A 26,417-nucleotide genomic window follows, 5' to 3' on the forward strand; every position below is an offset into this window, starting at 1 on the left:
GTATAATCTATTTTTTCCTTCCAGTTGTCGGACTTATGATAATACTGACATTAACTGCTAAAACGTGTCCAATAATGTGCGTACTGTGTTGTTTAAAACGCAGCTCTGATGGATCGAGCTCCCAATCTCGCCGCGTTCAATCTCACTCCAGCTGTTCCTGGGCATGCCGTAGGGTTTTAGGTAAACATGTTTTTAGAAACATGTTTCTTTCTTCATTTTGGATCATAACGATTTTGATTGATGGAGACGCTTTGGTTTGGTGGACCCTAACAAATGAAAACATTACGGAGTGGTACGACCAAATTCCTTGTAAACAGGACAAACTTACTGCTGAGGAGACCAAGAGCCTTAGATATTATCGGGTTCTATCAAAGGTAGGCTACATTAACCATGTGATTATACGAATACATTAACTTTAATTATAATGATGTTTTCCCATACAGGGAAATGTTGTTTTATTTTATATAACAATATACTTTTTAATTAACATTACGAATATTACGATTCACACTAATAGAATAAATTAAAATTAAATAAACAAAGAAGACATTTTTAGAAGAACATTTTGCCTATTTAAAACGAGATTTCTAGTTGTCACATTTAACACCAGGGTTTATAGGCTATAGATATACCTTGGTAAAAAAATTGCAAAACTGACTGAAAATATGTTTTTGGTATAACTCCTCTTGTTCTTTCATTTAAAATATGCACAAACATCTAACCTTTAATTAAAGTTAATTTACACAAAAAAATATAATAATTCTCCAAAATATCTGTGCCAAAATTACTGGTAGGCCTACCCCTAGAAATTCTAATGAGTAAAAATGTATATTTTATAAAATTCAGTAGATGACGGAAAAAAAACAAAAAAACTTTGACAATCGATTATGGGCTATGTTGATGTGGGCCCTTAAGACCAACATACCATAAAAATATGCTTCAGGTGTGTTTGATTAGGGTTGGAGATCAACTGTGCAGGACAATCGATCGGCAGGAGCAGGATTGGGCACCCCTGCTTTAGACCTTTTATATTACAGCTGAGGAACAATTAAAAAAGACAGACAATTACCAAGTGACATTCCTTAAATTTATTCAATTTAAACATGCAGCATTTGAATATAAAGTCTTTGCTTTCATGACAAAAACAGATAGTAGATAAAGTAGATAAAATGATGTTAGATTAATATTTACTTTCTGAAATATAACGCACATCATACACCAAAGATGACCCTGAGATCTGCCAGAGACAGTTTAGTGAATGAGGATCCAGTTCCAGACAAGACTTTCTGAGCCAACTCCTTCTTCTTCTCCTGTAGTGAAGAGATCTTGTCTTCCACTGTACCGTCACACACAAACCTGTGGGTAGATGGAACCACATGGCACTATCCACTAACAACAAATAATATATGGTGTAAAGTAAGTTTTTAGAATTGTAAAATGACTGTAAACGCAAGACATAATATATAAATATAAATATAAATATAAATATATATATATATATATATATATATATATATATATATATATATATATATATATATATATACACAGTGAGGAAAATAAGTATTTGAACACCCTGCTATTTTGCAAGTTCTCCCACTTGGAAATCATGGAGGGGTCTGAAATTGTCATCGTAGGTGCATGTCCACTGTGAGAGACATAATCAAAAAAAAAAAAAAATCCAGAAATCACAATATATGATTTTTTAACTATTTATTTGTATGATACAGCTGCAAATAAGTATTTGAACACCTGTCTATCAGCTAGAATTCTGACCCTCAAAGACCTGTTAGTCTGCCTTTAAAATGTCCACCTCCACTCCATTTATTATCCTAAATTAGATGCACCTGTTTGAGGTCGTTAGCTGCATAAAGACACCTGTCCACCCCATACAATCAGTAAGAATCCAACTACTAACATGGCCAAGACCAAAGAGCTGTCCAAAGACACTAGAGACAAAATTGTACACCTCCACAAGGCTGGAAAGGGCTACGGGGAAATTGCCAGGCAGCTTGGTGAAAAAAGGTCCACTGTTGGAGCAATCATTAGAAAATGGAAGAAGCTAAACATGACTGTCAATCTCCCTCGGACTGGGGCTCCATGCAAGATCTCACCTCGTGGGGTCTCAATGATCCTAAGAAAGGTGAGAAATCAGCCCAGAACTACACGGGAGGAGCTGGTCAATGACCTGAAAAGAGCTGGGACCACCGTTTCCAAGGTTACTGTTGGTAATACACTAAGACGTCATGGTTTGAAATCATGCATGGCACGGAAGGTTCCCCTGCTTAAACCAGCACATGTCAAGGCCCGTCTTAAGTTTGCCAATGACCATTTGGATGATCCAGAGGAGTCATGGGAGAAAGTCATGTGGTCAGACGAGACCAAAATAGAACTTTTTGGTCATAATTCCACTAAACGTGTTTGGAGGAAGAAGAATGATGAGTACCATCCCAAGAACACCATCCCTACTGTGAAGCATGGGGGTGGTAGCATCATGCTTTGGGGGTGTTTTTCTGCACATGGGACAGGGCGACTGCACTGTATTAAGGAGAGGATGACCGGGGCCATGTATTGCGAGATTTTGGGGAACAACCTCCTTCCCTCAGTTAGAGCATTGAAGATGGGTCGAGGCTGGGTCTTCCAACATGACAATGACCCGAAGCACACAGCCAGGATAACCAAGGAGTGGCTCTGTAAGAAGCATATCAAGGTTCTGGCGTGGCCTAGCCAGTCTCCAGACCTAAACCCAATAGAGAATCTTTGGAGGGAGCTCAAACTCCGTGTTTCTCAGCGACAGCCCAGAAACCTGACTGATCTAGAGAAGATCTGTGTGGAGGAGTGAGCCAAAATCCCTCCTGCAGTGTGTGCAAACCTGGTGAAAAACTACAGGAAACGTTTGACCTCTGTAATTGCAAACAAAGGCTACTGTACCAAATATTAACATTGATTTTCTCAGGTGTTCAAATACTTATTTGCAGCTGTATCATACAAATAAATAGTTAAAAAATCATACATTGTGATTTCTGGATTTTTTTTTTTTAGATTATGTCTCTCACAGTGGACATGCACCTACGATGACAATTTCAGACCCCTCCATGATTTCTAAGTGGGAGAACTTGCAAAATAGCAGGGTGTTCAAATACTTATTTTCCTCACTGTATATATATATTATTATTATTAGATCATTTATTAGGGCTGCATCTAACGATTATTTTTGTTGTCGATTAATCTATCGATTATTTCTTCGATTAGTCGACTAATCTAACGATTATTTTTACGAATAATCTAATGGTTATTTTTGGGATTAGCCGATTTATTCATTGGCAAACTTTCCAATAAATAATAAAAACAACAATATATCAGCTGTAGTGCATCTGTATATTATTTTAACATGAAATCTATGGATGACAAAAAAAATTGTATTTCAGAAAGGGTAATTGTCATTTTATTATGAAATATGCGAACAGGAAGCATTTCGTCACCTTCCTAAAATAATTGCCTAAGTCATTTTTTCAGGTTTCATCAGAAAACACAAAAACGGAACCAATAATTGAATATCATCACCTTCCTAAAATAATTGCCTAAGTCATTTTTCAGGTTTCTCAGAAAACACAAAAAAAATGAAAATTAACTTCAGAGGTTCGTTCTTCTTGATGCAGCTCCCATCTTGAAAAGCTTGTAAAATTGCCTTTTAAAATTGCTTGTAAAATCTTTTGACTTATGCCAAATAAAACGGCCTAAGTCACACTCTTGACATAGGCCATTATACTACAGGGGTAGAAATGCATGATCTGTTCAACTGAGGATGTGGGGATTTTACCAGAGGTGGCCAGCATCATCAGGAGATGACTTATGCAAAAAAAACATTTTTGTCAAAAAATGACTTAGGCAATTATTTTAGGAAGGTGACGATTTTAAACTTTATTTTTAACTAATGGTACTATTTCATAAAATGTAAGATGTATATAGTCACAGGCCTACAGTATTTAGGAAATGTGTTTACTAGAGTCTGTTATTAATTACCATAGTGGGAATATGATTTACTCAATTAACTTGTCCATTAACTTGTCCGAAAATGCACTTGATTATCTGCTAAAAGGTTCACATGCACTATATTGCAGCCTAGGCTACCGGTAATGTAAATATAAAGTTAGGGGCCGATCACACCTGACGCGTTTTTGAGTGAGAGGCGCCTATTTTCAATTGGCATTTTTCAAAAACTCCGAGCGGAAAGAGCGCCCGACGTCATCGCGTTTTTTTCCACTGTCCAATCGAATGAATGGAGAATGAATTCCGTTTTAGTGATGAAAGCTAGTTAAGCTACAGTTGCTTGAACGCCCGGAGTGCGATGATGGAGGATAAACTTGTGGTGCTCTCGCGGGTTGCAGGAGCTTAACGACTTCACGAACCGTAACTACCACAATGTTAACAAAGTAGATATAGTTAATAAAAGGCTGATTTGATGTTTACTTGACTGACAGGACAGCTGTTTCAGTGGTGCCTAGCAACATAAAAAACGCAGCGCACTGCTCGTTCTGTGTGATGGTTCAGTGCTGTGCACCTCGCGTTTTCGAACCTGAAAAACGCGTTAGGTGTGCTTTAGTCGTTTGTTTTTAAAGTCTACATTAGAGACCTGCGCCGCGCGGGACGGATTTCTCCCTTAATAATTCCTAAAATGCTGACATCTCAGTTCATCGCGATCTCACAAATCTCTGTTATTATCAGTGAAACTGGCTGCACAATGAATCTTTCATAATACACTTTGTTTGTTATAATCAGATGATTTGCCAGTATGCAGAATTCAGCACTGAACAAAAAGATTCTATTTTAAATGCATCTGATTGGCCATTGCGTTCAAGAAATCAACACATATGTCTGTGATTGGCTACATTGTTCAACGCTGCAAACATGTTATAAATAGAGACTCTGGCCTGTAAATCGTTTCTATTTTGTTTTAGTTGTTCATGTTGCTTTTGTGCAACAGATAAATGAAAATTCATTTGTTTTTAGATGTTCAATTTATAGATATTTCTATTTTGTGGGAGTCCCGCGAATCGTTTTATTCTCCCTCAACCAGCACACACACGAGTGCATTACCGCCCGCGCCCGCACTTGGCCATCAGAACTAACTGTATATTCCCGCGCCGCACTCTGTTGCGTTGGGTCCCGCGGGAGTGTACATGAGCATACACACCTTTTAAAAAAATGGCACATGCACTGAAAGCTTCGCGGGAGCGGGAGCAGAAGCCGCCATTACTCGACATTTAAACGTAAATAATTAATGCGACGCGTCGACGCATTTCATGCGTGTCGACGTATTTTCATAGTCGACTTAATCGATGACGTCGACGCGTCGTTGCGGCCCTAATATATATTATATATTCCCTGAGGCTTAAAGGGATAGTTCACAAAGGAAGATATTTGGAAGAATGTTTGTAATCAAACAGATCTCGGTCCCCATTGACTTCCATAGTATACTATGGTAGTCAATGGGGACCGAGATCTGTTTGGTTACAAACATTCTTCCAAATATCTTCCTTTGTGAACTATCCCTTTAAGCCTCAGGGAGCACACTCATGGACGACCCACAAACTATTCACTGACTGATTGTCAGAAAACTGGCAGTTCTGATCTGATTTTCTGGCTTCTATGTAATATATGTCTGTCAGGATGCAGCAGTCTGATTGGTAGATACGATGAGTGCCCTCAAAGCAAGTATCATTTTACAAGATTAGTGAAGTCAAATATTTGAAAGAGAATTTAATTCAATCTTAAGGTGCATAACTATTCAGTTAACTCAGTGATTTAATCAGGCTCAAGACTTTTGGATGGAAATTAGTTCAGTTTAAAAAAAAAAATTCTGTACAGCCAAACAAAAGCAACACATTGGTCCATTTATTTTTTTTAAAAGCCAGGCTATGCCTTATAAACCATTTTCTGCCCCTGACCTGTAGTTGATGGTGTTGCATGTTGCTGAAAGATGAACTGTAAATCAAAAGGTCAGGCTACATGTCACTGTTGTGCAGATTTCCATCAGCTGCTTGCGAGCGGATTTGCTTGCACGACAGAAAACTACTAATTGCAATATTACTGTGTAATTTCAAATGTTTATCACTGAACAAAAGCAACATCAACCCCTCACCTGTGAATTGTAACATCCCGGCATTGTCCCACCCTATAGATCCGATCACAGGCCTGGTCCTCTAGTGCTGGGTTCCTGTGAATGAAAGCCCAGTTTATTTACATGTCCATCTAGTCTCTTCAGAGCAACTTGCAGTATGAACCGAAGCAGTTGTGTTTGTGTTTTAATGTTGATTTTATTTGGTAATAGCTTAGCACCTTGTAACTGACTGACCTCCCAATATTCAAGAATTCAAACAAGCAGTTGGAGGTATTCATGTGGTCTATTTTTAATGTAAAAATTGACATTAAGCATCGTTAAAAATTTGAGGACTTATGAAGTGGCTCACCAATGCATGTCGATGAGGAATAGATGATTCCCTCCAATCAGATTGATCCCCACACCTCCAGCACACAGAGACACCAGCATCACCTGCAATGAGCAGAAGGCTTCTTCATTTCAATGGACACAGCAACTGAGTACACCAGCAGTCATCAAGTAAACGTTTGTCTTATTAAACCCTCTCAATATTAAACCCTCTCTTATTAATGCCTCTCAAAGTGATCACATGCCTGTGGTCCTTTAGGGTTAGTGTTGAACTCCTCCACTAGGTCCATTCTGCGTTTGGGATTGACGGTGCCATCGATTACCGCAAACGTCAGACCCATTTTCTTCAAGTGAACAGCAACAATGTGCAGCATGCTGGTCCACTGAGACACAATCACACTGCCAATCCAAAATGAACACTCATCAAGTACCAAACGCAAGTAAAAGTCAAAAAGTCAAATTATCTGACCCTCTATATTGTGAAATATTCAGTTAATTCTTTGACAAATTACCAAGACCTTTCCACTAGTTCACCATTTCATTTTTGGCAGATTTCAATTTGTATGTCAGATACCCATCATTTGAATAAATAAATGCCAATTTTATGTTTAGTGTACAAAGGACTGTCGTTATGCTGGCTTGCAGATTTTACTATACACAGCAGAACAAACTATATACCTTAACATTTACTACATCATTTTCCATTACCTAAATAAAAACCTGAGTATTTCTCAAAGGAAGCCATCAAAATGAGAAAAAAATTATAAGTTATAATAAACAGTTTCTTAATTTTTTATGCAGTTTTATCAAGACATGGAGACTTGTTTGAATTTGACACAATGATTTGTGTCACAAATATGCAAAGAAAAAACAATAAATGTTGGATGGTAAGAAATATTTAGCCAGGTACCTACAGCACTGCCATCTAAACTGAAAGTGCAGTTGACATACCTTTTTTGATCTTTCTTTCTAATTTCTTTTAATTCTGTCAGAATGGCTGAAATCTGAAATAAATAAAAAAAGTATAAATATTTCATAATAAAATATAATAGAATCTCATATACTGCAGATACATTAGACACAGCAGGGTACGGCAGAGGATGTTCACCTTAGTGCTTTCACGAGTGTCCTGGAAGAGCTCAGAGGAGAATCGAGTGCCATTGAGAGAGACGGTGTCTTTAGGGTCAGAGTCTGAGGGCTCAGAGAGAGACAGAGCACACAGCTGCTCTTCTAGAGACAGAGCAACACCATCCCCCTGCAGCTCTGTCTGATCTAGAGTCTGGAAAAACACACATCAGTATGTGAACAAGAGAATTAAGTGTGAGTGAGACAGTGAGGGAACATCACCTTCTTGAGCAGAGACAGGTGGCAGCAGCACTGCCTGAGACGCAGCAGCAGTGACAGGATGTGGATGGTGCTGGAGGCCTGAGGCTGCTGGGAGGAAGACAGCGAGTCCTGCTGAGACATCCCAAACTCCCGTGCAACTGAGACACAAGCACAATCATTACAGGGAAACTATAATAATGCCAATAAATCTACATAAAGCAGTTTCTATTGTCCATCACGTTACAATTATGAAAAAAGAAGATAAATTAGACAAAGTGCCTTTGTTTTTTTCCCATTGTATTAACTGTGTGCATACACAACTCTCTATGAACACTCACATGTGTACAAGCTTAAGACTGAAAACGTAAGACTTAATAACAACAGAATAAACACTTGCTAATACTCAGTCCTTAGCTAAGAGCATGTTATGATAGAGACTGCTTACCTTTCTCAAAAGGATTACTATTGTCTGCCTTTTTAGTGTTTCCTCCTTCATGTCTTTTAAGATAGTTTTGAAGTGTGGACCTGGGGAGGAAGAAGACAAGCCAATGTACATATGAGACACCATGCACGCAAAACGTCAAGAAATGTACTGAATATGCATAAAAACTGGGGTTCAGTGACATGATATACCTGGATTGTGCAAACACAACATCATATACAGCCTGCTCATCTTCAGACAGCTTCAACCTGTGAACCTCGCAGGTCCGATCAGGCAGAGAAACCTGAAACAGAGGCACAAACGTTACAAGATTCCTTCAGGTAACCAATAAATCTGCATAATCTTTTTTTGTCGTTTGTGATAACGGATCACTTAAGATTACACTCACAAAGAACAATTTCTAGTTTATTAAATAGTCTGAGCATAAATGAAAAAAATGTATGCTCACTATAGAAATTTCCAAAACATTTTAGGATTTTATTCATTTTCAGGTAAGGAAACCACAAAATAAATGTAAAATGTCCCTAATAAAGCTTTTCAAAGCCTGAGGTTTATATTAATTTTAAGACTATGAAAACTACACATTGTGTGTGTGTGTGTGTACCAGTGGTTTTCCAGAAGAGTCCAGCTGGTCTTTGGTCCTGCGAAGCAGCAGTGCTCTGGTGAGGATGTTCAGTCTCTCTCCTCCTCTCTTTGAGCCATTATCCACTTGAGACTTCCACAGCTTAAACTCATCAAAAGGAGAGCATCTCAGAAACCTGCACAGCATGTGCAAAAACAACAGCAGTTAAAGTAGTTTGCCACATTATACATCTCTATGACGGACTGAATCGTTCAATCACTGTGCTGCAGAATCTTGGCCAACAGATACTCAGCTCTTGTTATTCACTCACTCGACTGAATCAACAATATCAGATTATTTACAAAATTATTTCACTGGATAACACTTGGGATCTTGTTTCTCTCAATTTTACAAACGATCTCCTCTTTTCTTCACTTCCAATCCCATCCTTTATTGAGGGGTTTATAAAGAAATAGAACATGAGAAATTAAATGTTTCAGTTAACAATTAACTTCTTAATATGCAAGTGATGAATTTCATTTTGTGAAGGTAAGTGAGATCGGATTTCTCTCTGATCATACAAGAGATGGATTAGTAAATTCTCTCTCTTTTCTGACTGATTTAAATAATATTTCTATTATATATTTTTTTTTTTTGCCACTTTGAGAAAGTTATGATAACATTGTCATGGATATCTTATTGTGCTACTGGAGCAAATGGGAAACGAAAAATCATATTTACTCCTACCTCTGAGAACCATGGAAATGTGAGAAGGGTCCATAGACTTAATTTCATGGTGAAAAATTCTCTTTATGCAGACTGTAAACTGAACTAGCTGTAGTTAATATTATATTTCAAGAGTTTTCCTGCATTATGATAGATTATTTGCTCAGCTCTTCAGAATACTGGTTTGTTATTGGTCAATCGCATCACTCCATGATCAAATACCACTAAAACTTACCTCAGGCTACCCAAAAAGGCAACCATTTTGCTACATAGCTTTGGTAGTTGTGTTTTTCTCATATCAGCAGTATTTTTTATTTTCACATAATAAATAAAAAATATTTAGTGACCATTTCCACTGATTTATTTAACAAGTATAATATGTATATGCAGCCTCTGGGCATGATCTTTTCTTTAATGTACATACAACTATCCCTTTATATACAAATATACAACATATACACAATTTATCTCCATTTGAAACCAGGAGATAATTGTGTTTTTAATTCACTCTTGTTGTGTTCGGATAAGGTTAAAGAGCTGGATGGCTCACAGTCTGGTTCTGACAGACAGAGATTATGACTAAGGTATAAGTCATGCTCTGCCCAAAATCGTTCACTAATTCTCTATTTACTTCATAGTCAATGTCTATCATTCAAATGCCTCATTTATTCAATCATTCTTTTTTTTTCTTTTTGCCACCTTATGCCTAAATATTTTTGCTGCCTGTCTGAACAAAGTCCTGGGATATGTCTCGAAATGTAGCAAGAAAGAGCCAAAACCGATCGTACTTGAGCAGTGAATACATGTCCAGCAGGTTGTTCTGAATAGGGGTTCCAGTGACAGCCCAGCGGGATCGAGCCCGCAGTTTACACACCGCCATGGACGTCTGGACCTTAGGGTTCTTAATGTTGTGAGCCTCATCGAGAATCACACGTGCCCAGGCAACACGTAAAAGAGGCGGCAGGTCTGAGGCCTACAACCAGAAGAAATAGCTACTTAAAGCAACTTTTGGTACTGGGACAACAAAACTAACAGGTCCAGGCCCTCAAACATCTCAGCCAATCTAATTAATCATTCAAATGTTGTGGTCTCTATTCATACCACATGATCAGAGTCCCGAGAGGGTTTATCCGCATCCTCCTTCTGCACAGGGATCTCCTTAGAGACCAGACTGTACGTAGTGATCACCACATCATGCTCAGCAAGGCTGGTGGAGACACAGAACAGCAAGACAGGAAGAGAGATTAAGATAAAGAACGAGCAAAAGCAAAAAGTGAGACAAAAAATTACAACAGGAAATAGAATGACAGCTGATTGAGGCTGATAACACAGTGACCAAACAAGTATTTGGACACTTAAAAATGTATAAATGTTGTTTGAGAAAAAAAAAAAAAAAAGAGAGAAAAAAAAACTAATAACCAATACTACGGAGCCCCTGAGGGGACCTTTGCAATAAAAAATAATAATTATTATTTATTTTTTTAAAGTTTCGCGTGCTCACGAGAAAGTTTTGCGTGCGCACGTATGGAAGTAAAATAATGTCAAATGTTTTTGAAATAAAAAGCCTGTTGAATTGCACTACTTGAAAAAAATAGCCATTGCATTAACCATGCTTGCATTTTAATGCATTGTATTTTTAGGGCTTGCATTTTTATGGGCTGAAATTCAGCATGGTTGAATATTTAAGCTTTGAATATTTCAATTAAAAACATTTCAAACACCTTTTCATTATTAAAAATTCAATAATCCATATTCATCTTTCATATTTCACTTCCAAAATATTCAAACTGTTTAAAAATACAACCAATAATATTCAACAGGCAATTTTCGGTCCATTTTATTTCGCTTTGCAAATTCGCTTCCACAAATTCAGTGGTTCAAATTCGACAGTAAATTCAACATTGACGTCCAGGAACTGCAGGAAAAGCAATAGATTACCGAGCATACTCTCCATCTGCTGTTAGTCGATCTCACCATCAGATGGTGCAAAAGTGCGTGTTGTTGACGAAGACCAGCAAAATTAGAGCAAGTCATTCATTCATAAAACTCATTTACAGCAATGTAAGTGCATTTGTTATTATTATGACGGCTGTTTTATGTTAAATTCAGTGCCTTCACGGTTACTTTTCCTGTGTAGCCTACATGCATCTTTCTCTACTGTGAACGAGATTATAATGTTATTCCCCGATGCGGATGTACAGATCCAATGTTACATTTTTGAGGTTGACATATTTCTCTTGGTTGTTTAGTTGCCTTAACTTTATATTGTGGCGATGTGCTGCATGCAGGCTATTAGGGTTTCCCTCAATACTTCTGGACATATACAACGCTTAACGTAGATTAATGGACTACAGTGATGTAAAAGACCAAACTCGCAGGCAAGCAGATGGACTCAGAATAACGCGCAAAGCTGAGCGTTTCCCAGTGATAGACTGGCATAAAGATGGCTTGATGTTGGACATTCGCACATTTAGGGACCGTCTCTAAAGTGTATACGACTTTGGTATACACGTTTCTAACTCCGATAGCATTTGAATAGAACGACTTACAGTCATAAAACCAACTGTAAAGTGTTCATGTAGTGTCAGGCATAATGCGCACCCTTTGGATTTTTGATATTTATTCAAATAAATTTAAGTTTGCTATTGAAGTTAGAAACATGTATGCCAATGTTGTATGCAACTTTAGAGACGGTCCCTAAATGTGCGAATGTCCAATGTCAAGCCAATTTTACATTTAGTCATTTAGCAGACGCTTTACCAAAGTGATTTACAGTTAAATTAACAATAGGACAACAATATGCAAGTGCTATGACAGTTTAAGCTAATGCAATACACGTAGGCATACTATATATAGTAGCCTATATCAGTATATGTATATCACCAGTAGGCTTATATGTATATCGCCAGTATATCACGAAACGCTCAGCATGAAACTTTGCGCGTCAAGTTCATATTCTGAGTCCATGCTTGCCTGTAGCCTATATAGTAGCCTACAGCCTACTTCCCCAATAAGGTGCAAGATTGATCTTTCATATCACTGTATTAGTACATTAAGCTACGTTAAGCGTTTTGTCCCAACTGAAGGGGAATCCTTGAGTATGAGGTATTGAGGGAAACCGATTATAATCCTGTTCATGGTAGAGAAAGCTGATGACATGTAGAATACACAGGGAAAGTAACAATGAAGTTATTGAATGAAACATAAACACACAGCTTTTGTGTGTTTATCATCTTTTCCGCACATACTGACACAGATAATCATTTCCATTTTATGAATGAATGTCTTCGTCAACAACAAGCGCTTTTGCACCATCTGATGGTGAGGTCGACTAACAGCAGATGGAGAGTATGCTCGGTAATCTACTGCTTTTCCTGCAGTTCCTGGACGTCAATGTTGAATTTACTGTCGAATTTGAACCACTGAATTTGTGGAAGCGAATTTTGCAAAGCGAAATAAAATGGCCCGAAAATTGCCTGTTGAATATTATTGGTTGTATTTTTAAACAGTTTGAATATTTTGGAAGTGAAATATGAAAGGTGAATATGGATTATTGAATTTTTAATAATGAAAAGGTGTTTGAAATGTTTTTAATTGAAATATTCACAGCTTAAATATTCAACCATGTTGAATTTCAGCCCATAAAAATGCAAGCCCTAAAAATACAATGCATTAAAATGCAAGCATGGTTAATGCAATGCCTATTTTTTTTCAAGTAGTGCAATTCAATAGGCTTTTTATTTCAAAAACATTTGACATTATTTTACTTCCATACGCACGCGTTACAATTTACGGTTTGGTTATAGTGTCATTACTACAAATGTGGGAGAAGGGATGAGATGAGAGTGCTTGGAGCATGCCTCCAGAGATTTGTCTTATTATAGTGAGTTTGCATTTGAGATTGTTTGTGGACTGTGCTTTACTGTAAGAAAAAAAACATGAATATCACATAAATGAATATCAGGTCCCACATCATGGATTACATAATCAGAGAGTAGCCTATTTCTTTTCGTTTTGATTGTTTCATTTAAAGACATTTCAAACTTTCTTCAGATGTATTTCTCATGTATGTGAGGCATACACCGAGTTTCGGTTAATTTATGATGAGATGCGCTCCAGTTCACGAGCACACTCTCATCTCATCCCTTCTCCCACATTTGTAGTAATGACACTATAACCAAACCGGAAATTGTAACGCGTGCGCACGCAAAACTTTCTTGTGCGCACGCGATAGTTTCTCATGCGCACGCGATAGTTTCGCATGCGCACGCGAAAGTCCATATTATTATTTTTTTTGCAAAGGTCCCCTCAGGGGCTCCGTACAATACCAATAACCCAGTGGGATTTATTTTTAAATAAATGTAGTAAAAACCTGAGGGGAGCAGACTTCAACAACTGTGCATTTTGTGGATCTATTGAGTAAATAATTGTCACATGGTTTGATATTTTGTATTTCATGAAATAGCAATTTTACATGTTTGTGCAACTGAAGTGTCCAAGTCATTTTTGGCACTACTGAATGTATGCATTTGAGTTTCATCATGCAATATGTATGATTCGCTAAATGCTTCACAGATATATGTGTATATGATCCTTCTGCTGCTGGTGTGTATGTAAGTGCATGGCCTACATGCTTGAACTCCTCTGTCGGTTGGGGCCATGGTACAAATACACACTGAGGCGACTACTCTTTACACGCTTGTCAATCTCGTTCTTCCAGTGATGCACCAGAGAAGCAGGACAGATGATCAACGTCCCCTGAGAAGCCACTATGGTGGAATCTGTAATTATAATACATGCAATTCTGCATCTGTTAGAGTATACAACAGCTTTGAGAAAAGCAGGCATAAAACACACACACACAAAATCACACACAGACAAACTGAACATCTAAGGGTTTGAGCTATTAATCATTGATGGATACCATTTTTAGAAATCCATTCCTCCAGTTTTTCATCCTTCTTCTTCTGAGACAGAATGAGGGAGATCATTGTGAGGGTCTTTCCAAGGCCCATGTCATCAGCTTAAAAAAAATTAAAAATAAAATAATAATAACATTAACAAGTTCAATGAAACCTTTTCACAAACTGTGTTGACATTTCCACAATTATTAACATCATAAATCTAAATCTTTTGAATTGATGTACATTTGTAACACTATAATTTGTGTTATACATTACATTGGTGTTAAAATACAAAAATGCTGAGGAAGTGACAGTAAATTCTCTCTCTTTTCTGACTGATATAATTCACATTTCTATTTTTATTTTTTTGCCACTTTGAGAAAGTTATGGAAACATTGTCATGGATATATTATTGTGCTGCTGAAGCAAATTGGAAAAGAAAAATCATATTTCCTCCTACCTCTGAGAACCATGGAAATGAAATGACTTGATTTCATGGTGAAAATTTGTCTTTATGCAGACTGTAAACAGAACTGGCTGTAGTTTAATATTAGGCTTCAAGAGGTTTCCTGCATTATGATAGATTATTGCTCAGCTCTCCAGAATACTGGTTTGTTATTGGTCAATCGCATCACTCCATGATCAAATACCACTAAAACTTACCCCAGGCAACCCTTTTGCTACATAGCTTTTGTTGTTGCATTTCTCATATAAGCAGTATTTTTATTTTCACATAATCATGTTTTTAAAGGGATGGTTCACCCAAAAATGAAAATTCTCTCTTCATTTACTCCTCATGCCATCCCTGATGTATATGTCTTTCTTTCTTCAGTCCCTCTCGTGATCGCTCATATGACAGTACACTGGAAGCATTGATTTATAGTTCAAGTTAGAAAAATTACTTTTCTTACACACGCCTATCATTTTGCTTCAGAAGACACTGATTCATCCACTGAGGTCATCTGGATTACTGTCATGATCGATGTGTGTGGTTTTTTTTAAGCATTATGAGCAGAAGCCATTCAGTGGCATTACATGGATTCACAGAAATTGATTGTTTTCCTAATTTTTTGTTTTTGTTTTTGTTTATCTGAAGAAAGAAAGTCATATACATTGGGGATAGTAAATGAGTGAAGATATTTATTTTTTGGGTGAACCATCCCTTTAACTGATACCATAGATGGTTCATCTTGTTTTATGTTTTATATTTTATTGTATTTTTTGTGCGTGTATGTGTTTGTAGAATTTGGGTCTACATGTGCAGTAGTAAAATGCTTTATAAATAAATGAAATGAAATTAATGAATAATGTAATGTAGCAAAACTCTGACAGTATGATGCAAAATCCTTCCGCATCACATTGAGATCCTAATCATCTTCTCAGGGCTTATTTTCCAGTAATGACTGGCTGAATAAATAAAATAAAAATACACTAAAATACATTACAATACAATACAATAAATTGAAACATCAACCATTCTTATAAGAGCACTGAGTATTACCCAAAATTCCTCCGCAGGGTTTCTGTGTCTCTCTCCACAGCAGCCAGGCCAAAGCTTTCCTCTGATGAGGCAACAGCTCCACCTTGTGAACATCATCATGACAAAGTCATGGTTAAATAATGCTGATTTAGTTAGTAAGATGGTATAAATGATGTGAAGTGACTTTCATATACCATCTTACTATAACAGCATTATTTATCCATTCCAACTATTGCACAAAAAATTAGAAACTAATTTCACATTTCACAGATATGTAATTCACGTACAAGATCATCAATACTTTGATTTGGTTTCCTCCAAAGAGAAACAATGTAAGTTTTATATCTGCATAAGTGCATATCTGCTACAATTGAAAAAATTAAATAAAAATAATAGTGCCAATGTTTAAGAGTACAGAATAAATGACTCCTAGCTTAAAAAATAAAAAACTCACAAAAAAAATACATTAATTTCACGAGGTCTTTAATATCTCTTTATAGCAATAGAACTGTATAATAACATTTCTGTAAATTAGACTATGGTGTTATGGTCCGTTTAGTCACCTTTTAAACAGTTTAAGAGTGAATAAATGGGATAAACAAAATAATACTGATTTATAGTCTGAACTGACTTACCTTGATTCCCTTGGGATCCTGTACCTCTGTGTCTTCTGTAGGGCAGGACTCCAGTGAGTCGTGCAGATGGTCGATGACCTCAGTGGTGGCATTGCGGACAGCCAGCAGTCTGTTCTCAGTCATCCTGCCACCATAGAAAGCCTGGCTCTGAGGATTCACTGAAGAGACAACCGGCCAAATCAGAACATCAATACACCTACTAATGAAATGGGCACAGAAAATACCAATTTGTAAGAGAAGAATGAGATTAAACACTATACCTCCATACATCTGGGTGTAGCCTTGGCTCAGGTTCAGGCCCAGCGAGGCACCAGATGATTCCTTCAGCATGGGAGCAGGAGCTGTGGGCAGGAGGATGGTGCCTCCAGGACGACTGAATGGATTGGACAGGCTGTGTGTGGGCTTATGTTCTGCCTCTGCTCTGTCTTTATCTTGAGACTCTACATTTAAATAATTAGATGAATTCATTTATATTTCAACCATTTTTCCACAGTATGAGGGTATTAAGTTTATAAAGCTAAATTATTATTAATGCATACAAATTATATTTTACAACCTAAACTAATCTTTAGTTGTTATAAAGAAAAAAAGGTAATACCCTTTGGTCAGAAATATGTTCAGCAGGTCAAATATGGACTACCTTATGGCTGATGTAACAGAAGGAGTCAATGAGTATGTATAGAAAGGTCAAGATCAAGTTCTCTTGAGATCGAGTACCCCCCTGCATGTTAGTTATAACACATGATTTTGCGAAGTTTCAAATATTGAAAAAAACGCTGTAAATCAGTTTTGGTAAAATATATTTTTTGTTTAAGAAATAATAATAAAAAGTTTATGCTAAATCACTTTTCAATTTTTTTTTTATCAGGGTTTCAAAAATGTCATTCCTATATTGAGGCTTTTTTATTTATTATCATATTGGGACAGTTGATTCACCCTCACATTTACACTTCCGTTTAAAGTTGGAGGTCTGTAAGATTTTTTAAATGTTTTTGAAAGAAGTCACTCATGGCCACTAAGGCTGCATTTTTTAAATAAAAAATACAGTAAAAGCAGTAATATTGTAAATAGTATTATTATTATTTAAAATAACTTTTCTATTTTAATATATTTTATGTAATGTATTCCTGTGATGGCAAAGCTGAATTTTCAGCATCATTACTCCAGTCTTTAGTGTCACATCCTTCAGAAATCATCCTAATATGCTGATTTGGTGTTTAATAAACATTTATTATAATTATCAATGTTGAAAACAGTTGCAGCTTAATATTTTTGAGGAAACTGTAATACATTTTTTTTTTCAGGTTTCTTGGTTGAATAGAAAGATCAAAATTAACTTATTTGAAACAGAAATCTTTTGTAACATTTAGGCCTGGTTTCACAGACAGGGCTTAGCTAGGATTAGGCCTTAGTTCAATTAGGGCATTTAAGTAACTTTTATAAACGTGTCTTAAAAAAAATAGCTGGTGTACATCTTGAGACAAAACAATTGCACTGACATTTTAAGATTTGTCAGTGCAAGTTTCTTCAAACATGCATTTTAGTCTGGGACTAGCTTAAGCCTGGTCTGTGAAACCATGGAAAAATGTCTTTACTGTCACTTTTGATTTATTTAATGCATTCTTGCTGAATAAAAGTTAAAAATTTCTTTTTATTTATTTATTTATTACTGACCCCAAACTTTGGAACGGTAGTGCATCCCACCCCTAAAAAAATACCCAAATAAATTTCAATATAAATAAAAAGCATGCTCATTATAGCAGAGGCATATTCAAGTCTCATATGAATAGCATCAGTTTTACCAGACAGAGAAGCTGTGGTCAAGCTCAGAGACTCCAGGGCCTCTTCCAGCTCCTTCACCTGACTCTTCAAACGCTCTCCTTTATCTGGCAGAGCAGATACATTCACCACTGAAAGAGTGGCCTGAGAAAAGATGGAACACCGATAAAGGGATAAAAAGTGAGTGTTAAGCAACATAAGTTAAATCGAATGTAAATTATATCACTATTATTGTAACTATCACAGAATACTAACTGTACTTAAGAAGAAAAAAAGCAATAAAAAGCGAGTAACCTTCTTCTGCTTGAGCTGGGCTGCGAGATGGATGTGGAGGTCCTCAGACTGACCCTGGACTGGCTGGAAACCAGGGTAAGAGGTGAGTGTTTTCTGAACAGGTGCAGCTGCAGTCTGAGCACTCTGCTGGGTGGGAGGCTGTACCGACACCAGCTGAACATCATCATCCTCATCACTCCACTCACCGAACCGCGCTATGCCCTTCTGGTCCTTCTCCTGACTCTGGTTTGGTACTGTCTTCTGAACATTGAGTGCTGAGGGCTTTTCAGAAACTGGCACATCCCGTAATGTGGAGCATGAAGGTGACTGGCTCTTGCTCTCCAGGCTTTGAGTTTTATCTGTAACTGATTTTGAATTAGAAGTGCTTTGCTTGTTTGAGCAGTCATCCTTTGTTTTATTCTTTACCGAAGGTTTATCACGTCCAGATGAGCTTTTTGAAGGGCTTTGTGGAGAGCTGCCTGTTTTTTTTGTAGGCTTCTGCTCCTGCGGGACTTTGATACCGGTCTCAGATTCACCCGGTCCTTGAACACTTTCCTTCACAGAGTTTGGACTCTCAGGGCACGTCTCGTCCTCAGCTGTGCTCCTCGGTCTCTCATCATCAGACACTCTCTTCTTTATCTTCATCCCAGCGGGAAGCTTCTTGTTCCTCCAGGACTCTGAACCTCCAGAATCTTTCCCCTCTCTGTCCAAGACACTTTGACCAACCGGGCCATTCTTATTATTCCCTTCCATCTCTGTTGTCTTGAAACGGCCTTCTTTCTTTTTAGCACTGCCATGATCTTCACCGATCACATGTTTATTCTCACCTTTAACCTCTCCTCTATCCTTTTCAGCATCTGGATCCCTCCTGTGTTCTGAAGATTTGTCTTGTTTTGTCTTGACTTTGAAAGGGTTTCTGACTGGAGTGAGGCTGGAGGATTGAAGATCTTTGTCTGACAAATCAGTCCGTCTCTCGGGGTCTTTCTGCAAGAAGGTTGTAAAACAAATGAATTGTGGCAAAAAATATATTCATTAAGTCTTAAGACTGATTTACTTATACAGTATATTGTGGACACAAATATAATATATATATATATATATATATATATATATATATATATATATATATATATATATATATATATAAATAATTCACCTCTCTCCACGGAACACACCCACACCACTTCTGTCCCTCAGTTTTTCCAAGCATACAGCGATAAAACAACCTGATTATGAAAGAAATAAAGTATTAATGGTATGGATTCATAATCCTTCCCTCTCTTCCTTTCACTGCTATATTACAAATATTTTTTGGGAGATTTGAAAAACAAAAGAACGAGTCTCCATGTGTACAGTTGGTGTCATAGATGTTCAGAGAAGAGTTGTCTTGGATTTATGACAAGACAAACCTATAACACTTGCTTATGAATTAAGGAGATTGAGTCTCTTTTATCTCCAAGTAACCACATTCATGTAGTGGAACAAAACTCCTTGTATGGAACATTTATAGAATTATCAGAATTGTAGAAATAACACCAACTGAGTTTGCATATGATTTCAATAACTTTTTTAATTAGTCATTGATGTACCCTCTCAATTGACCAAACCAAGTTCTTCATTGTTCATATTTGTTTCTACTGGATCTGTCCTCCCCAACACTTCAAATTTTCAGTCTCACAGTAGGTATATAGTAGATAGGTATAATAAAGCATAACCCTTACTTGTATTTGTCCTGTTTTTCACTGTAAATTAGTGTTTGAAGTTCAACCATGGAGTCTTCATGCTGAAGGCAGTGAGATGGGGGGATCCTGAAGAACATACATGATATCCTCAAAGCAGGGCAACATACTGACCCATACACATGATAAATAATTCCCATGTGAATGTGTCCATGGATATAGGGGAAATAAAATGATGCTGACATTATTATAATGCATAAAGGTGTGTACACACTCTGTGGGCAGTGAAAAGTTGCAGGGCGTTGCATCACGCGCAGTGCAAACATAGAAACTTTTGCCTTTATTCGGTCCTTCCTTTACTCCAGTCTTCAACAAACATATACTGCCTGAATAACACAAATAGAAGTAGCATTTTTTTCTAAATACATTTTTTTATTCGCATCCATGCATCGTTGTCTGGAGCTACAGCTTGTGAACACATACTGCTTACTGAGTAAAACTGTTCAACAATAATCTTTACACTGATAAACGTGTACGGTACTCACCATGTGTTTCACACAAAACTCTTTCCATCTTCTTATGACAGCGGTTTATTTCATTCCCTCACCGGCTTCACTTTCACCATGAACACAAACTGCCGCCGCTGTCGCGGTTTTGATGACGTAATCTGTAACGTAGCCAATAAATGCATTACTGAAAAGACCAAACTAATGTATTTAAATTTGCACATCAGTAACAAAATTAGTAGTAGCTTTGGTATTTTTGCAGAAGCTTTGTTTACTATGGTACATTTTGTACGGGCATATTGCCCTATTGACCAAACAAATAAATGGCAAATGTAATTTCTTCAGATATTCCAGCAGGTGGAGTCATGTGCACATGAATGGAAGTGACGCGTCTAGTTGGTGTTTTGAATATGATTAAGGGTGTTGAGCATGAGCTAATATGTCACTGTGCTGCTCACACATACTGTAGGCCTACTATAGTTCCCTGCTAACAGGGGAAAATCATGAATTTGATCTGCGTGAATATGCATACACCTTGATTTCCATATAAAGTGCTACGAATAGGCCTATAATCCACCCATGATACCTCATATTGAGCTATAGTCTGGGCTAATAAAGTACCCTTCTGCATCTTCACCAGAAACGTTGGTCAGTTTTCTCATGTGCACTGAAATCACCTTCAAATATCTCCCAGACTGCTTCACAATTTTTCACTACAACTTCTAGGTTCATCACCCCAATGAAATATCTTCAAATAATCTTCATCCAGCTTTCTTCAGGACACCTTTTCACATAGTGGTTCTCCTAATAGCCTACAATTCTATACTTTTTATTCCTAATAATAATAATAATAATAATACTCAACCTTCTTTTTATTTATTTATTTCATTGTATGGAAGATTTTTTTTTAATAATTGGAAAGTATTCCGTACAAGCCACTATGGGCTTTTCATTTTTGTTATTTTTCTTAAAATTTACAGCTTTATTGCTTGTGTAGCCTACTATTAGCCTAAGCAAAATTAATAACATGAACCGCATGATTCCACTATCATCTCTACTATTAAAAATGTAATAAATACATAAATGAAGATACTTTATATGTGTTATGTCATGACTGTAAAACTTTTTAGGCAGTTCATCTAGTTCATTAGAACATTACTGCAGTTATCTATGTGTCCTCCAAACAACATTTGTGTTTTTCCAAGCCAGCATTTTTCTTTATTATGTATAAACAATGAAGTGTCTGAAGTCACATTCTCAGGAGTGTGTAAATGCCTCAAAAGCACATGCTGACAATACAAATTTAAGCATCTGCTCAGCTTACGCTCCGTCTGAAGTTTCTCCTAACCAGGCAGGTAGCTACCATCTCTGCCTGCTCTACGAAGAAAGAATTAATGAATTATTTGAAATGCCATCTGGAGCAGCAATATTTCTCATCGTCATGAAAAGGAATCAAGAGGACGAGTGCTACTCATCTCAAGGATGAGTAAAAACCCATCAGTATGCAGTTAATAACTGCTAAAGCCACACACACACACACACACACACACACACAGATATAGACAGTGGCATTTAGAATATGGCTTTTAAGTGTTATTATATAACATGTTTTGACTTTTTCTGTGCTTTTAGCTATAATAACTGTCAGAGTACCACAGACAGCAACTAAATGCTGACCTTAGCAGGTGACCGTATCCATGGGTAACACAAACACATAAACAGAGAACTCTCTGTGTACCAAAACTGGTGGTGATGACACAGTGACGAAATTGTTGTATTTAGGCAGGCAGTCTGTTTGTGCTTCGCTTTGGGAGTCAGATGCTCCCTGAAAGACCAGGGAAACGACAAGTACAAAAACAGAGTTTAGCTCACAGCTAGTGCTGAGCGACCACGAGTGCTAGCACAACAACAGCCGACTCCTTAAATCCAAAAACGTCCCCTAAAGTTTGAGCTAGTCACAGAGCGTTTGACTTAACTTAGCTGAGTGTATGTTATTCAATGAATTATTGATTATGTGGGATTGCAGCTATACTGTAGCCCTACCCATAATGCTACGGGTGCTCAGAGAGAGTGAAACAAATTCAAGCTTCCATGTCTAACCGTGACAGTGAGAACCCCCTCACCGCCACATCCACATAACATCACCTGCGGCCGCTGAGAGTGTGAGGTAACACGTTTATTAAGAATGTGATCCGCTCGTGAGTGGAGACAGCAGCGTCAGTGAGGGATAATCCTGTTAGGGAGAGTGGCAAGTGCTCTCAGCTTCTCTACGCTTAGCTTCTCACTCATTCCTTCCCCGAGGTACTACAGCACTGAAGGAGGACAGGGCTGGAGTGAATTGTTGGCTTTGACTCTTGGGAGCGTGTGAGAGACAGGAGAAAAGGAGAGTGTGTAAATCAGTATATTAAAGCATTACATTTCCTTAAAACAGAAGCCACCCAAACTCCAGGCATAGTTCTTTCTCTATACGGTGTATTATTATGTTATCTCAAAATTTCACACTTTTTACAGAATTTTACATGTTGTCCCACTTTGCTGCACTTTTCCTCATTTCCATATCTGATACTTTCACACCTCTCGGTTTTGCCATTGTTAAGTATATATTGCAATCGTCATTCTCACGGTTATCACCTCATGTAAAGAAAATATAATGATGTAAACTTGTTTTATAATGTGTGTTGGGTACTTGCTGAATAAAAAATAAAAAAAATAAAAAAAAGATATTTTGATATTGTTGCTGAACTTTCTACAAAGCATTTTGTATAATCATAGCCTTGCTTCTTGCCCTTGTGTTTGCTAGTTAACTCTTGTTAGTTAACTCTTTTTTAGCCTATACAGAATTAGATTAATTTAACAAAATTGAAATAATTCTAATGATTTGCATCAACTGAAAATACTCAACAACATGACAAAAGATGACTACATTTTTACAAAATATGAGTGGTGTTCACATATGCAAAATTTGTCTCCGAAGAGTCCATCTCTTTCTTATGCAACATAAGTCTATGGGATTTGATCTGTGTGGGAATTTTATCATCCACCAGAAGAAAAAGAACTATAGCTTACAACAATATTAGCACATCTCTCTTATGGAGACAAACAAAAGCGAAACTCCAAAGATATACAGTATAACATTTCATCAGTGTAATCGTTCATCTACTGAACAAAGCAGTTGATGAAACTGTTTCATCAGTTTTTGTTTTTATTGACAAAAACAGGAAATTAGAATATGCTACAAAAATATGAAGATGATGGTTGTGTATTCAGACAGGTGAGGCAGAAACTGTAGTCGCTTCAAAAAATACCTCAGCAAATACCAGTGATATAGTAGGCCTAGTCGATATTGATAATTTCTTTAGTCTTAAAACTAGTTTGGCATGTATTATTAAGTCATTTAATCTTTGTCTCTATGTTAGTAATGATTTCAGAAATATTTATCATAGTATTATGGAATTGATTAACACTCTTAGCAAAAACGATTAGTAGTTTTATTATTAGCACATTATTTAAATCACAATCATTGAGAATTACTCAGCCCCAGAAGAGTAAGTAAATGGAGCTCAGCTTATTAGCTTGCTGTTGTGACAACATTTAATGTAGAAACATTACTTCAATTTGTGGCAGCAGTGTAAAATGAACTACAAACAACATTACAGAAGAGCTGATAAATGTGCACTATGGTTGAACATCATTCGACATGCGGAGTATGAAAAGTAACCTATCTGCTTCCAGGTATGCTAGCAACTACAAAGCCAACATCTTATCTCTTCATGCGTGTGTACATGAAGGATAAACATACATTTATGCATTTAGCGGACAATTTTATCCAGAGATTACAATATGTGGACATAAGCAATAGTGTGAGCCTAGGGCTGTCACGATGTTGGATTTTTCACACCACGGTTATTGTGGCCAAAAGATTTCACGATATCGATATATTGCGATATCTATAGAATCTTTTATTTTTACTTTGATTATAGTTTTTCTTTTTTACACAACAAACATAAGGATACTGATAAACACAAGGCACATGCATTACTTCTTGTATACTCAATCTATGGAAAATTTTTGTGAAGGAAGACAAGCATGTGAAGTTGTGAAGTATGTGAAGTCTGGTTTCAAACTGAAGCGAAACACTGTCTGAATGTTTCCTGAAGAACTGAAAAGCTCTTAAACCTGTTGTGCTGGCGTCATGCAGATAGCAGATTTGAACAAAAAAAATCAAGTGCAAATACAAATGCAAAAATAAGATGAGTAAAGAAATGGGATATATGATCACAGAAACAGTTAACAGGTTAATGTCACGTTTCCCATTCCATGACTAGTAAAATAATCGCAATTTACTCTCTATAAAATTGCGAAATCCGCAGAGTGATGGACAAGGAGATGGGTAAAAAGGTTGGTGGCTACACATTCTGCAGATTGGGTTTAAGGGGATCGCACACCGGACGAGAAGTGCCGCGACGCGTCTAAGACAACTCGAAGTATATCGCACACCGGACGCGCACTTTCTCAGTTTATGGCCAGCAATACTGTTACGTTTAAGGACATTATGAAATGAAGATAATGTCTGTCTGTACTATGTTATGACTGTACTGTACAATTAAATACAATAGTTGCTGAGTCTGCGATCTGAACACTTTACCTCAGAGCATCCATTAACTGAAGACGTGCGCTTCTCGTCCGGTGTGCGACCCCCTTTAAGGAGATGTTTTCTTTAGGAGATGTTGTGAGCTTAATTTTTTCGGGTGTGGACAGAGTGTTCCACTCTCTCGCTCAGACGACATTCTTCTCAGATTAGCTGCGCGGGCGCGCGCTGCGTCGTCTTCTTCTTAGATAGGTGTCAACGGGTGCAATACAGACACCTGAGAGGTCAACCAGGAACTGGCGCTGGAGTATTTACGTGTCATGTTATCATAAGAGTCCTGGTCATTTTAAACATCGTGGTTATCGCCAATACCGGTATATTGTCACTCTCTAAATTAACACGATGTCGATATTTCATGCTTTGAATATCATGATTATCGTCAACACCGGTATATTGCGACACCCCTAGTGTGAGCATAATAAGAAATAACACAATCTTCTTTTGATGTGCCATGGATCGATCAGTATCTAAATATATTAGCATTTTTAGCCAGTAGACACACTCAGGTAAGCTAGCAGGCGTAACTTACAAAATCTGTTGAATAAACAAATCCAGCAAAAGGTGGGTTTTAGCTGGTTTAGCTGGTCTTCCGGGCTGGATAGGCTGGTGTTAAAGGGATAGTTCACTCAAAAATGAAAATTCTGTCATCATTTACTCACCCTCAAGTTGTTTCAAACCTGTACGAGTTTCTTTGTTCTGCTGAACACAAAGGAAGATATTTGGAAGAATGTTTGTAATCAAACAGATCTCGGTCCCCATTGACTTCCATAGTAGGAAAAAAATATACTATGGTAGTCAATGGGGACCGAGATCTGTTTGGTTACAAACATTCTTCCAAATATCTTCCTTTGTGTTCAGCAGAACAAAGAAACTCATACAGGTTTGGAACAACTTGAGGGTGAGTAAACGATGATATAATTTTCATTTTTGGGTGAACTATCCCTTTAAGGTTAAAAATAACTCAAATTAAATATAATGCGTTTTTTATTATAATAAAAACTTTATAATA

At 37.2% G+C, this 26,417-nt stretch overlaps 1 protein-coding gene across 3 annotated transcripts; it reads right to left on the reverse strand.

The window, feature by feature from the left end:
• Positions 1–955: 955 nt before the first annotated feature.
• Positions 956–25,560, reverse strand: ttf2 (transcription termination factor, RNA polymerase II). Of its 3 annotated transcripts, XM_084121188.1 has the most exons (25): positions 25,406–25,521; positions 20,800–20,921; positions 20,529–20,640; positions 20,297–20,383; positions 19,732–19,801; positions 18,597–19,559; positions 18,326–18,446; positions 16,784–16,963; positions 16,524–16,681; positions 15,910–15,991; positions 14,429–14,527; positions 14,135–14,285; positions 10,606–10,711; positions 10,293–10,477; positions 8,821–8,974; positions 8,408–8,499; positions 8,220–8,299; positions 7,796–7,932; positions 7,557–7,727; positions 7,400–7,452; positions 6,694–6,847; positions 6,471–6,553; positions 6,143–6,217; positions 1,192–1,356; positions 956–1,037 (listed from the first exon to the last, which is right to left on the reverse strand). In XM_084121188.1, the coding sequence occupies exons 2-24, from the start codon at positions 20,825–20,827 to the stop codon at positions 1,212–1,214; spliced, it is 3,486 nt and encodes a 1,161-aa protein (XP_083977314.1). In that variant the 5' UTR covers positions 20,828–20,921; positions 25,406–25,521; the 3' UTR covers positions 956–1,037; positions 1,192–1,211. The 3 variants fall into 3 exon arrangements, with proteins under 3 accessions (XP_083977314.1, XP_083977313.1, XP_083977315.1); XM_084121187.1 differs by lacking the exon at positions 956–1,037 and having other exon boundaries at positions 1,073–1,356; positions 25,406–25,560; XM_084121189.1 differs by lacking the exons at positions 956–1,037; positions 20,529–20,640; positions 25,406–25,521 and having other exon boundaries at positions 1,073–1,356; positions 20,800–20,893.
• Between the last annotated feature and the right edge of the window lie 857 nt (positions 25,561–26,417).

The sequence above is a fragment of the Abramis brama genome, assembly GCF_963993115.1.
Source record: "Abramis brama genome assembly, chromosome: 8".
Taxonomy (NCBI): Eukaryota; Metazoa; Chordata; class Actinopteri; order Cypriniformes; family Leuciscidae; genus Abramis; species Abramis brama.

Coding starts and splice junctions, on each gene's coding strand:
- ttf2 (XM_084121188.1), bottom strand. CDS start 20,827: ATGGAAAGAGTTTTGTGTGAAACACATG. Junction 6,848..7,399: donor AGAAAGAAAGATCAAAAAAG/GTATGTCAACTG, acceptor TTGGATTGGCAG/TGTGATTGTGTCTCAGTGGA. Junction 1,357..6,142: donor CGGGATGTTACAATTCACAG/GTGAGGGGTTGA, acceptor ATCTACCCACAG/GTTTGTGTGTGACGGTACAG.